General features: G+C 39.4%; 1 protein-coding gene across 2 annotated transcripts in view; it reads right to left on the minus strand.

The window, feature by feature from the left end:
* Positions 1 to 14,738, minus strand: part of mpx (myeloid-specific peroxidase) — a 33,242-nt gene that overhangs the window by 12,597 nt on the left and 5,907 nt on the right. For both annotated transcript variants that reach the window (XM_061876288.1, XM_061876289.1), the window contains 7 exons: positions 12,031 to 12,206; positions 11,817 to 11,949; positions 8,933 to 9,062; positions 8,656 to 8,862; positions 8,226 to 8,586; positions 7,712 to 7,872; positions 2,648 to 2,906 (listed from right to left, as the gene is read on the minus strand). In XM_061876288.1, the coding sequence (XP_061732272.1) occupies positions 2,648 to 2,906; positions 7,712 to 7,872; positions 8,226 to 8,586; positions 8,656 to 8,862; positions 8,933 to 9,062; positions 11,817 to 11,949; positions 12,031 to 12,206 (1,427 nt within the window). The remainder of the gene's footprint in view (positions 1 to 2,647; positions 2,907 to 7,711; positions 7,873 to 8,225; positions 8,587 to 8,655; positions 8,863 to 8,932; positions 9,063 to 11,816; positions 11,950 to 12,030; positions 12,207 to 14,738) is intronic.

Genomic DNA, 14,738 nt, shown 5'->3' on the forward strand with positions numbered 1-14,738 from the left:
AAAGAAGAAACATAAACCAGGAACCAGGAACAAACAAACTGGAAGCAGGGAACAGGAACCAGCAAACAGGAACTAGGAACAGAAAAACTGGGAATAGCTAACGGCTAACAGGAAAATACAAAACAAGGAGCTAGGAGACAGCAAACTGTAAATAGCTGGAGGTAACGACGGGTAGTAGCTGTAACGATATCGACAATGACAGGTAGTACCTGTAACGATATCGACAAAGACAGGTAGTAGCTGTAACGATATCGACAATGACAGGTAGTAGCTGTAACGATATCGACAATGACAGGTAGTAGCTGTAACGATATCGACAATGACAGGTAGTACCTGTAACGATATCGACAAAGACAGGTAGTAGCTGTAACGATATCGACAATGACAGGTAGTAGCTGTAACGATATCGACAATGACAGGTAGTAGCTGTAACGATATCGACAATGACAAGTAGTGGTGACATCGACACGACAATACTCCCAACACCGAGTGGAGAACAAAGCAGGTTTAAACAGTATCTGGCTGATCGACACCAGGTGTGGCTTAGTCAATCAGCCACAGCTAAGGAGACACAGCACTCAGGAAGACAAACAGGAAACAGAACCAAAACAAGAGCACTGACAGGAAATTCAACCAACACAGAGGAACAACTAAAACACAACCAAACTGTCAGGGGCAAGCCTGTCAGGCTATGCAGAACTAAACTAAAACTGAACAGGCTACAAAGTAAACAAAAACAGAATGCTGGACGACAGCAAAGACTTACTGTGGAGCAAAGACGGCGTCCAGAAAGTACATCTGTATTGTTGGATATGACTTTAAACCATCACCAAGCATGCATCACTATAGCTCTTGTCTCAAAGTAGGTGCACTGTCACCACCTGTCACATCATATTTGTTACGATCCGCTGCCCGGATTGTTTGTTATTTGGATTTTGAGTTTGTCTGTGCACTTCCTGATTTGTTCTGTCGCCATGGTTTGCATATTTGTTTCACCTGTTCCTTGTTTCCGGACTCTCGCCTGCTTGTTGATGACCATCCTTATTTAAGCCTGCATTTTCTGCGCCTCGTTCTCGCATCCTGGCTTATGTTCTACGCAACAAGTGACGGCGCTATCTCCCGACTCTAGTAATCCTGCCTTATTCCCGCTAGCTTCCGCGCTGAGCCTTTGTGTTTTGCTAGCTCTTTGCTTTACCTGTTGTGCCTGACACTAGTTGGTCCGTTACTTCCCTAGCTCCCATGCTAGGGCCTTTTGTTTACCTTTTCTGCCTAGCACAAGTGTTTCTGTTCTTAGTCTGTTTTTAGTTGCTATAAACCAGCATTTCTTACCTTTACGCTGTGTCCGAGCCCGAACTGCATCTTGGAAGAAGCACCACAACCACAATGCCTGGCAAACGTCACAATATTTGGACTTTTTTGCTGTTTTCCTGTGTGTAGTGTTTTAGGTCTTGTCTTGCGCTCCTATTTTGGTGGCTTTTTCCTCTTCATTTGGTATTTTCCGGTAGCAGTTTCCTGTCTCCCTTTGAGCGACATTCCCCACACCTGCTTTGTTTTAGCAATCAGGAATAATTCAGTTGTTTTTCTATCCTTCTTTGTGGGGACATTGTTGATTGTGATGTCATGTTTGGATGTTCTTTGTGGACGCCGTCTTTGCTCCCCAGTAAGTCTTTGCTGTCGTCCAGCATTCTGTTTTTGTTTACTTTGTAGCCAGTTAATTTTTAGTTTTGTTCTCCATAGTCTTCCCTAAGCTTCAATGCCTTTTCTTAGGGGCTTTCACCTTTTGTTTATTTTTGGTTCAAGCATTATACACCATTTTTACCTGCACTCTGCCTACTACTGTTTCTGACATCTACAAAGCAATTAGCTACCGGCTGCCACCTACTGATATGGAAGAGTATTACACGGTTACTCTGCCGAGCTCTAGACAGCACCGACACTCAACAACAACACATCATTTGCAGATTATTATTACTGGTTTGCAAAAAATATTTTTAACCCAAATGGGTGAAATTAGATCATCTGCCACGGCACACCAGGCTGTATATACAGGAAGATACGAAAACATTAAAAAACTAACCAAAAAAACAATAAAATAACGAGATTTTCCGGTAAAAAAAAAAAATGCATGTTTGTTTACATGCTTTTTTAATTTTTGCTTTGTTATTTGGTCTTATTGGACCCTAATTAGAATAAAAACTAAGAATCATCTTTTGATATGATGTAGTTAGTCCATAAGTACACGAATGTGTACATCATGTGACGTGCTAATTCTTATATTTACCCTTTTTTTTCTTCCAAATTCCATTGTATTTTATACTCTTCTGACACCACCAGATGGCAGTATAAGTGTCCACATAAGTGGCCATAAGACCCCAATTCAGTAGTGTACACAATTTTGGAAATGAGAGCTAAAAGGTGCTGTCCACACATGTGGCCACTAAGCCTTTAGAGGTTAAAACAGTATTGTTTCTCTATTTATTCAATTTTTTTTATATATGCTGTAAAAAAAAACAATGCTTTTACTGTAAAATTCTGGTGACTGCAAATGTTTTATTTTTTTTGCAGCTTATGTAAAAAAGTATATTGGACAAGTGTTTTGAGGTGTTAATGTGGTTGTGTAGCACTCTTAGTTTGATTTTCAGCTCACCCTCAAATATGACTCTCCAGGGGGTGAAGAAGGCCTTGAAGAGGGGGACGCTGGGGAACTGAGGGTCCTCCCGGTAGTCTGCACCCAGGCGGGTTAAGCTGGGCTGGATGGCCAAGTGAGCGAAGCGGTAAGCGGCCGTGGCAAAGACGTTGGAGATACTGGGGTCCACGTTGGGGTCGTAACCCGGGTAAGGTCCCAGCAGCGTGCGCATGGCGTCTTCGCCCACAATGTGAGGCAGGTAATCACGGAACACAAACACCTGCAAGACAATGTTGTGGATTTAGGACTTTGGGACTTCATTTATGTCACGGGTGTCACACTCAAGGCCCGGGGGCCAAATCTGGACAGCCAGATTATTCTATGTGGCTCCGCGAAAACTTGGAAATAATAGGCGTTAATGAAATGCTTAATCTTTTCTTATTTGCATATCTTTTATTTTTTATTAAAAAAAAATCCGTCTTTTTTTTAATATTTATATTTTTTATTATTTATATTATTACATTATTATATTTTATTTAAATAATTAATTATAATTATATTAAATTATATATACATATTTATATTATATTTTTATATTTTATATATTATATTATATTTTTATATATCTTTCAAAATGTCCCTGACAGTTTGGCTATGTTTTTGTTTTTTCCTCTGCATTTGTCTTTGTTTCTTCTGTGTGTGTAGTATTTCCTGTAAGCACTTTTATTTGGTCTGTTTCCTGTCTTTCTTGTCTTTCTTCCCCTCAGCTGCGTCGGATTGGCACCTGGCCACACCTGGTGTCAATCAGCCCGAACCTATTTAGACCTGTCCTCCCCACCAAGCACTGCTGGATTATTGTCACGCTCCTGTCGTGTCGTGTCGTTGCAGCGTAGCGGTAAGCTATATTTCGGTAGCAGTTTGTAGCTTACTGTCTTTTGTTCCCTGCTTTCAATTTGTCTTTCTACTACACGTAACGACTTCTGTTTTCCTGCTCACTACCCGCTAGCTTCCACGCTAGGCCCTTTTGTTTTTGCTAGCTTCCATGCTAAGCTCCTTTTGTTTTCTAGCTCCCATGCTAGCTCTTTTAGTTTGTTATCCACCTTGTGCACGCTTTTTGTTGTACCCTTTGTTCGGTTCTTTTTCTAAAACATTTTATTAAATCATGTTTTCTCACTCATTGCCTGCCTCCTTCTCTGCATCTTGGGGTTCGTCACAAACTAACTCTGACATCAATTATATCAAAATTAAAATATCATATTATGTATTCCAATAATTTTTTTTGTTACAATAAAGATAAATTCTGTACTTAAATATCTGCTTGACTTATCAAATGGTAGACTGCAAAATTGACATTAGATTTTACGGTTAAATTCCGCAGACTAAGTTTTTTTTTTAAAACAGTAAAACTAACATTGGTACTGTTTTTTCCCCCCATATACAGGAAGACACTAAAACATTAAAAAAAAAATAAAAAAATAAAATAAAATAAGATTTTACAGTTAAAAAAAAATTATCTGGTGCATGAATTTTACCCATGCTGTTTGTTTACATGCTTTTTAAATTTTTGCTTTGTTATTTGGGCTTATTGGACCTTAATTAGAATAAAAACTAAGAATCATATTTTGATATGATGTAGTGAAGTGAATGATATTTATATAGCGCTTTTCTCTAGTGACTCAAAGCGCTTTACATAGTGAAACCCAATATCTAAGTTACATTTAAACCAGTGTGGGCGGCACTGGGAGCAGGTGGGTAAAGTGTCTTGCCCAAGGACACAACGGCAGTGACTAGGATGGCGGAAGCGGGAATCGACCCTGCAACCCTCAAGTTGCTGGCACGGCCACTCTACCAACCGAGCTATGCCGCCCAGTTAGTCCATAAGTACACAAATGTGTACATCATGTGACATGCTAATTCTTATATTTACCCTTTTTTTTCTTCCAAATTCCATTGTATTTTATACTCTTCTGACACCACCAGATGGCAGCATAAGTGTCCACATAAGTGGCCATAAGACCCCAATTCAGTAGTGTACACAATTTTGGAAATAAGAGCTACAAGGTGCTGTCCACGCATGTGGCCACTAAGCCTTTAGAGGTTAAAACAGTATTGTTTCTCCATTCATTCAATTTTTTTTATATATGCTGTAAAGTAAAACAATGCTTTTACTGTAAAATTCTGGTGACTGCAAATGTTTTATTTTTTGTTAAAATAAAGATAAATTCTGTACTTAAATATCTGCTTGACTTATCAAATTGTAGACTGTAAAATTGACATTAGATTTTACGGTTAAATTCCGCCGACTCTAAGTTTTTTTTTAAAACAGTAAAACCAACATTGGTACTGTTTTTTTTCCCCATATACAGGAAGACACTAAAACATTAAAAAACAAACAAAAAAAACATTAAAACAAAAAGATTTTACGGTAAAAAAAAATTCTCTGGTGCATGAATTTTACCCATGCTGTTTGTTTACATGCTTTTTTAATTTTTGCTTTGTTATTTGGGCGTATTGGACCCTAATTAGAATAAAAACTAAGAATCATATTTTGATATGATGTAGTGAAGTGGATGATATTTATATAGCGCTTTTCTCTAGTGACTCAAAGCGCTTTACATAGTGAAACCCAATATCTAAGTTACATTTAAACCAGTGTGGGTGGCACTGGGAGCAGGTGGGTAAAGTGTCTTGCCTAAGGACACAACGGCAGTGACTCGGATGGCGGAAGCGGGAATTGAACCTGCAACCCTCAAGTTGCTGGCACGGCCACTCTACCAACCGAGCTATGCCGCCCAGTTAGTCCATGAGTACACAAATGTGTACTTCATGTGACATGCTAATTCTTATATTTACCCTTTTTTTTCTTCCAAATTCCATTGTATTTTATACTCTTCCGACACCACTAGATGGCAGCATAAGTGTCCACATAAGTGGCCATAAGACCCCAATTCAGAAGTGTACACAATTTTGGAAATAAGAGCTAAAAGGTGCTGTCCACGCATGTGGCCACTAAACCTTTAGAGGTTAAAACAGTATTGTTTCTCCATTTATTCAATTTTTTTTATATATGCTATAAAAAAAAACAATGCTTTTACAGTCAAATTCTGGTGACTGCAAATTTTTTATTTTTTTTGCAGCTTATGTAAAAAAATATATTGGTAATGTATTATATATATGTTCAGTACATGTTTATTCATATATTACTCATTGTTAAAAGCGGCCCTCTGAGGGCAACCATACCTGCCATGTGGCCCTCATCACAAACTAACTCTGACATTAAAATCAACTATATCAAAATTTAAATATTATATTATGTATTCCAATTATTTTTTTTGTTAAAATAAAGATGAATTCTGTACTTAAATATCTGCTTGACTTATCAAATTGTAGACTTTAAAATTGACATTAGATTTTACGGTTAAATTCCGCCGACTAAGTTTTTTTTTAAAAACAGTAAAACCAACATTTGTACTGTTTTTTTCCCCCATATACAGGAAGACACTAAAACATTAAAAAACAAAACAAAAAAACAATAAAATAACAAGATTTTCCGGTAAAAAAAAAAATGCATGTTTGTTTACATGCTTTTTTAATTTTTGCTTTGTTATTTGGTCTTATTGGACCCTAATTAGAATAAAAACTAAGAATCATCTTTTGATATGATGTAGTTAGTCCATAAGTACACAAATGTGTAAATCATTTGACGTGCTAATTCTTATATTTACCCTTTTTTTTTCTTCCAAATTCCATTGTATTTTATACTTTTCCGACACCACCAGATGGCAGCATGAGTGTCCACATAAGTGGCCATAAGACCCCAATTCAGTAGTGTACACAATTTTGGAAATAGGAACTAAAAGGTGCTGTCCACGCATGTGGCCACTAAGCCTTTAGAGGTTAAAACAGTATTGTTTCTCCATTTATTCAATTTTTTTTATATATGCTGTAAAAAAAAACAATGCTTTTACAGTAAAATTCTGGTGACTGCAAATGTTTGATTTTTTTTTGCAGCTTATGTAAAAAAGTATATTGGTAACGTATTATATATATATATATATTCAGTACATGTTTATTCATATATCACTCATTATTAAAAGCGGCCCTCTGAGGGCAACCTTACCTGCCATGTGGCCCTCGTCACAAACTAACTCTGACATTAAAATCAACTATACCAAAATTAAGATATTATATTATGTATTCCAATAATTTTTTTTGTTAAAATAAAGATGAATTCTGTACTTAAATATCTGCTTGACTTATCAAATTGTAGACTTTAAAATTGACATTAGATTTTACGGTTAAATTCCGTCGACTAAGTTTTTTTTTTTTAAAACAGTAAAACCAACATTCGTACTGTTTTTTTCCCCCCATATACAGGAAGACACTAAAACATTAAAAAACAAACCAAAAAAACAATAAAATAACAAGATTTTACGGTAAAACAAAAAAAGCATGTTTGTTTACATGCTTTTTTAATTTTTGCTTTGTTATTTGGTCTTATTGGACCCTAATTAGAATAAAAACTAAGACTCATCTTTTGATATGATGTAGTTAGTCCATAAGTACACAAATGTGTAAATCATGTGACATGCTAATTCTTATATTTACCCTTTTTTTTCTTCCAAATTCCATTGTATTTTATACTCTTCCGACACCACCAGATGGCAGCATGAGTGTCCACATAAGTGGCCATAAGACCCCAATTCAGTAGTGTACACAATTTTGGAAATAAGAGCTAAAAGGTGCTGTCCACGCATGTGGCCACTAAGCCTTTAGAGGTTAAAACAGTATTGTTTCTCCATTTATTAAAATTTTTTTATATATGCTGTACAAAAAAACAATGCTTTTACTGTAAAATTCTGGTGACTGCAAATGTTTTATTTTTTTTTCAGCTTATGTAAAAAAATATATTGGTAACGTATTATATATATATATATTCAGTAAGTGTTTATTCATATATTACTCATTGTTAAACGCAGCCCTCTGAGGGCAACCATACCTGCCATGTGGCCCTCAATGAAAAGGAGTTTGACACCCCCTTGTTTATGTTTATTAAGGTCTGAAGGGGGCGTGCGGGTGACCCACCTGGGTGTACGCCCCCATGATTTTGCGGGCCTCCTCGTAGAGGGTCTCGCTGTCATACTGGGGGTTCAGTCTCTTCAGTTGGCGGGCCAGGCGGTTGTGTTCGCGCATGAACAGAGTGTGGATCGATGTCAGAGCGACGTTCTCGTCCACGCGGACGTCACCTGTGACACGTGGAGGACGTTAGTAAATGGAAGGCTTGTTAAGGATTTATTCAGTTCAGGACGTCAGACCAAAACATGTTTTGCGGCAAATTCCTGCAAAACACTAAAGTTGTTATGATCCGTAGCCCGGATCATATTATGGTTTAGATCAACCCTTTTGAAACCAAGAGCTACTTCTTGGGTACTGATTAATGCGAAGGGCTACCAGTTTGATACACACTTAAATAAATTGCCAGAAATAGCCAATTTGCTCAATTTCCCTTTAATATATGTATATATATAAAAATGGCTATTTCTGTCTGTCATCCCGTCGTCCATTTTTTCCTTTTAAAGCTACTTCTAAGGTGACTGACCTGCAATGAAACAAGGAACCTCCCGGGCGTTGCTGTCATTGGTGACCCGCCCGCGGGTGGCACACATGTTGCCCTCCAGAGGGTTAAAGGGCAGCAGCTCCCGCCCGTTGTCTCGGAACTGGTCGTTGACCAGCAGGAGCCCGTCGGTGTTGAGGTCGCGGAGCTGGAGGGCCAGCTTTTCCTCGGAGCCGTACACCTGGCTCAGATCCAGGTAGGCCGTCAGGGCGTTGATCTGCTCGCGCTTGTTGGGCTCCCCTCCGAAGTTGTAGGCCGAGAACCCCGTGCCGCAAACGGGGGCGGAGCGAAAGGACGGGATGCAGCTGTCCGGCCCGGTAGGCAACCGCGGGTCGCCGGGAGGAATCTGTTCGTCGAGAAAGTCCGACGTTAAAGAACGGAACGGTGTCATTTTTCATCGATTCGGGGGACTGACCGGGATGGGGATGCACGGCTCGGTGCGCTCGCAGCTCTCCTCGCAATCGATGCCGTTGCTGAAGGAGCGGATGCTGGGCGAGAAGGGCGTGAAGGTGAGGTCGTGGTCGATCCACTGACCGAACAAGGTCACCATGTGGGAGAACTCTCTGTCGTTGACCACGCCCGCGTCCGTGGTGCTCAGGATGTTGTTGGACACCTGTCGGACCTGGGAAGGGTGGGACGGGTTCAGGTAAAGGAGTGGGATTACCGCGAGGCATCGCCACGGCGACAAGTACCAGCGGGAGGAGGAAGTTGTTGATGGTTCGGTTGGGCTGCCCGCCTTTGGGCTGCGAGATGCCGTCGTCGTATTCTGCAGGCAGCCAGCGGGCGAAGGGGGTGTTGGAGGCTCCTTGGCGGGGTTTATTTCTACAAGAGAAAAAAAAAAAAAAAAACGTTCGAATTTGGTGTTTGGAAACGCCGCTTGAGAAACCCGAAAGGAAGTGTATACATTCTGCGGCGTATGGCCCAAGGTGCGTTACACATGCAACCATTTTCAACACTTCAGCCCAGACCTGGGCACATTCAGGCCCGTTAAAGGGGAACATTATCAGCAGACCTATGTAAGCGTCAATATATACCTTGATGGTGCAGAAAAAAGACCATGTATTTTTTTAACCGATTTCCGAACTCTAAATGGGTGAATTTTGGCAAATTAAAAGCCTTTCTGTTTATCTCGCTGGAGGCGATGACGTCAGAATGTGACGTCGCCGAGGTAACACACCCACCATTTTCATTTTCAACACATTACAAACACCGGGTCTCAGCTCTGTTATTTTCCGTTTTTTTGACTATTTTTTGGAACCTTGGAGACATCATGCCTCGTCGGTGTGTTGTCGGAGGGTGTAACAACACTAACAGGGAGGGATTCAAGTTGCACCACTGGCCCGAAGATGCCAAAGTGTCTGCCGCCAGACCCCCATTGAATGTACCAAAGTGTCCTCCGCCAGACCCCCGTTGAATGTTCCAAAGTGTCTTCCGCCAGACCCCCTTTGAATGTACCAGAGTGTCTCCACATTTTACCAGCGATGCTAAGACAGACATGGCACAGAGATGTATGCATAACCTGCAGATGCATTTGCAACGATAAAGTCAACGAAATCACAAAGGTGAGTTTTGTTGATGTTGACTGCCAGCTAATCGATGCTAACATGCTACGCTAATCGATGCTAACATGCTATTTACCGGCGGTGCTAAAGCAGACATGGCACAGGGATGTATGGATAACCTGCAGATGCATTTGCAACTATATTACGTTTCCTTCCACCCACATTTAATGCGAAACAAACACTTACCAATCGACGGATTTAAGTTGCTCAAGTGTCAAAAGATGCAAAAGTCCTGATCGTTTGGTCCGCACATTTTACCGGCGATGCTAACGCAGCTATTCGGCCATGCTATGGCTATGAATAGCGTCAATAGCTTCAGTTTCTTCTTCAATACTTTCATACTCCAACCATCTGTTTCAATACATGCGTAATCTGTTGAATCGCTTAAGTCACTGAAATCCGAGTTTGAATCCGAGCTAATGTCGCTATATCTTGCTGTGGTATTCCCATTGTTTGTTTACATTGGCAGCACTGTGTGACGTCACAGGGAAATGGCCAGTGTCTTCGCAGAGAGCGAAATAAGGCACTTTAAAGCTTTATTTAGGGATATTCCGAGACCGGTAACATTTTGAAAAAAACTTCAAAAAATACGACAAGCCACTGGGAACTGATTTTTATTGTTTTTAACCCTTTTGAAATTGTGATAATGTTCCCCTTTAAGCTTTTCAATCTGGACATACCCGAATCATTTTTTTATATCTTTAAGACGGAAAGTGTAGCTGCCATTATGATGTGCACTCATGTTTTCTAATGTCTTCAACTATACTAAGTATTTCAATGGTTGGAATCTGCACTTTTGTAAGATATACTAGTTACTATGGTAATCTAATTAGATAGAGTTTGTATAATTTCTTGGCCATTTTTCAGAGAATGTGAATGATAACACAAAAACACCTTTCTTTCACTCATGCTTAATGGTTGTGTGAAGCTATAGATTGGCAAACAACTGTGTTTCCTCTTTTGAAATCAAAATGACAAAAGAAAGTACCCAAATGACCCTGAACAAAGTTGGCATACCCCAGTGACTTTGATCTGATAACATGCACAAAAGTTGACACAAACAGATTGGAATGGCTAATCAAGGTTCCAATCCTCACCTGTGACCTGTTTGTTGGTAATTAGTGTGTGTCTATAAAAGGTCAGTGAGTTTCTGGGCTTCTGACTGACCATCGCTGCACATATGTTTCTGGATTCTGAGTCATGAGGAAGGCAAAATAATTGTCAAAGGATCTGCGAGAAAAGGTCACTGAACTGCATAGAACAGGAAAGGGGCATACAAAGATATCCGAGGAATTGAGAATGTCAATCAGCAGTGTTCAAACACTGATTAAAAAGTGGAAAATGTGAAGTGAAGTGAATTATATTTATATAGCGCTTTACATAGTGACACCCAATATCTAAGTTACATTTAAACCAGTGTGGGTGGCACTGGGAGCAGGTGGGTAAAGTGTCTTGCCCAAGGACACAACGGCAGATTTAAAATGTCCTTGTGGAGGGAGGTTCTGGCACAATTTATTTTATTTTTTTATTATTATTTTTTTTTCCAAGCAGGAATCGAACCTGCAACCCTCAAGTTGCTGGCACGGCCACTCTACCAACCGAGCTACGCCGCCCCAAAATGAGGGATTTAGGTAGACCAGCAAAGATGTCAGCCGCAAGTGGCAGGAAAATTGTTTAAGATGCAAAGAAAAATCCACAAATAACTTCAGCTGAAATACAGGACTCTCTGAACAATTGCACAGTAAGGAGGCACTTGAAGAAAAATGGGCTGCATGGTCGAGTCGCCAGAAGAAAGCCGTCACTCCGAATGACTTTGTTCCAGGAGTTTTGAACCTTGTCTCTGGGCTGTTTGGCGTAATGTAAGCGGGATACTTTGCGACATTTCCGGCAAATCGACCATGCAGCCCATTTTTCTGGCCAAGAAATCATAAATCCTCCCAGGGTATGTCAACTTATGAGCACGACTGTACATGTTCAATTTCTTCCTGTGATGGAGGACAAAGTAAAGACTCACAGGTTGTTGCAGACGCTTGTAATTGTGCGGTAGGTGTTGATGTTGGGCAGGGTGCTACACTGCGGCTCCCTGACTCGAGCGGCACATCCTGTTATCATGCTCAGTACCTGCAGATCCTCGGCAGAGAGCAGATCTGAAAAGACAAAAAAACAACAAAAGCGGTTAGATGTCGACCCTCCCGTCAGACCCAGGGGTCCCGCCGCACGTGTCCCACCTGTCGCGTTGAGTGAGCGCTTATGGATGCGGTGCACCCGCTCCTGCACGAGGCGCAGGGTCTGGTCCATGTAGTCGGCGGCCCTCACGGAGGAGCGCGTCTCCCCCCGGGGCTGCTTCAGCAGGCGCAGAGCGTCGTGGGGACTCACCACGTCCTTGCGCACCCTCCTCAGGCTCCTTCGGGACAAGAAGGTGACACGGCAGATTTAAAATGTCCTTGTGGAGGGGGGTTCTGGCACATTTTATTTTATCTTTTTATTATTATTTTTTTTTCCAAATATTTTTTTTTGAATTTTGCCGGCGACACAGCATGATAGAACATGGTAACAGCAAGTTGAGGTATCTGCACATTTTACAATCCATCCATCCATCATCTTCCGCTTATCCGAGGTCGGGTCGCGGGGGCAGCAGCCTAAGCAGGGAAGCCCTGACTTCCCTCTCCCCGGGCACTTCGTCTAGCTCTTCCCGGGGGATCCCGAGGCGTTCCCAGACCAGCCGGGAGACATAGTCTTCCCAACGTGTCCTGGGTCTTCCCCGTGGCCTCCTGCCAGCTGGACGTGCCCTAAACACCTCCCTAGTGAGGCGTTCGGGTGGCATCCTGACCAGATGCCCGAACCACCTCATCTGGCTCCTCTCCATGTGAAGGAGCAGCGGCTTTACGTTGAGCTCCTCCCGGATGGCAGAATTTTACATTTTACAATATGCGCCCGATTGTAGCTGAGATAGGCGCCAGCACCCCCCGCAACCCCGAAAGGGAATAAGCGGTAGAAAATGGATGGATGGATGGAATATGTAACAAATAAATAATACATAAGAAATACAATAAAATATAATGTAAAAGTAAATAAACACAGGGAATGAGGGTACTTTTTATTTATTTATTTATTTTTTTGGACTTTCACCACGGTTTTGATCGCCGTTTGATTAGTAGAAAACTAAATGAGTTTGCTACCACAATACACAAAAATGTTGTTTCTTTGTCTGTTAGTTAATTACCAAGATAGCAAAACATTTTTTCACCCAAAAAAAACCTTTTGTTGGTTAATATGACGACACAAAAGGCTTTCCACCGTCGTTTGGAGACAGAATTACTCAAAATATTGCCGAACCACCCTTTTTTTTTTTTGAGATGTCCGATAATATTGGCTTTAAATGTATCGGTTTCAAAAAGTATAATTATGACCCTTTTTAAAACGCTGCTGTGTACACCGACATCGGGAGACGTAAAGAACACTAATAAACTAGCCCAGTCGCACACAAGTGAACGCAAAGCATACTTGGTCAACAGCCATACAGGTCACACTGAGGGTGGCCGTATAAACATCTTTAACACTGTTACAAATATGCGCAACACTGTCAACCCACACCAAACAAGAATGACAAACACATTTCAGGAGAACATCCGCACCGTAACACAACATAAACACAACGGAACGAATACCTAGAACCTTTGCAGCACTAACTCTTCCTGGCCACTACAATATACACTCCCCACTACCCCCCCCCCCCCCCCCCCCACCTCAACCTCCTCATGCTCTCTCAGGGAGAGCACGTCTCAAATTCCAAGCTGCTGTTTTGAAGCATGTTAAAAAAAAAATAATGCACTTTGTGACTTCAATAATAAATATGGCAGTGCCATGTTGGCATTTTTTTTTCCATAACTTGAGGTGATTTATTTTGGAAAACCTTGTTACATTGTTTAATGCATCCAGTGGGGCATCACATCAAAATTAAGCATAATAATGTGTTCATTCCACCACTGTATGTATCGGTATCAGTTGATATCGGAATCGGTAATTAAAAGTTGGACAATATCGGAATATCGGAAATCGGCAAAAAGCCATTATCGGGACATCTCTACTCTCAAAAAATTCATGATGCCGGGCGTATATCATTATGTCAAGATAATGGCAGTAGATTTTACTTAATAATTTAAGAATATTTTTCAAAATATTGAGCAAAAAGGTCTCATATTTTTCAACCAAGAAAAGTGCACTTGTTATTAGTGAGAATATATTTATTTTAAAGGTATTTTTTTTGTTCATTGAGGTTAGTAATTTGACTTATTTTGGAAAGTTTTGACAGGCTGAATTTTATTGTTCTATTGGCAGATCATTTTGCTTAGTTGATATAAAATACCCCTCATTTTTGTATTTTTTTCTTGTTTTTGAACACTGACTTTTTGCAATGTACATATATATATATATAAATAATATATATATATATATATATATATATATATATATATATATATATATATATATATATGTGTGTATACATACACAGTATATATATATGTATACATGTATATGTATATATATTTATATAAAAAAAAATATATATATACATGTATATGTATATATATTTTATATAAAAAAATATATATATGTATACATGTATATGTATATATATACATACATATATATGTATGTATATATATTTATATAAAATAAATATATATATATACATATATATATATTTATATATGTATATATACATATATATATATATATATATGTATATATATATATATATATATATATACATATATATATATATATATATAAATATATATGTGTATATATATATATATGTATATATTATATATATATATATATATATATATATATATATATATATATATATATATATATATATAGTATATATATATATATATTATATATATATATATATATATATATATATATA

The sequence above is a fragment of the Nerophis ophidion genome, linkage group LG17, assembly GCF_033978795.1.
Source record: "Nerophis ophidion isolate RoL-2023_Sa linkage group LG17, RoL_Noph_v1.0, whole genome shotgun sequence".
Taxonomy (NCBI): domain Eukaryota; kingdom Metazoa; phylum Chordata; class Actinopteri; order Syngnathiformes; family Syngnathidae; genus Nerophis; species Nerophis ophidion.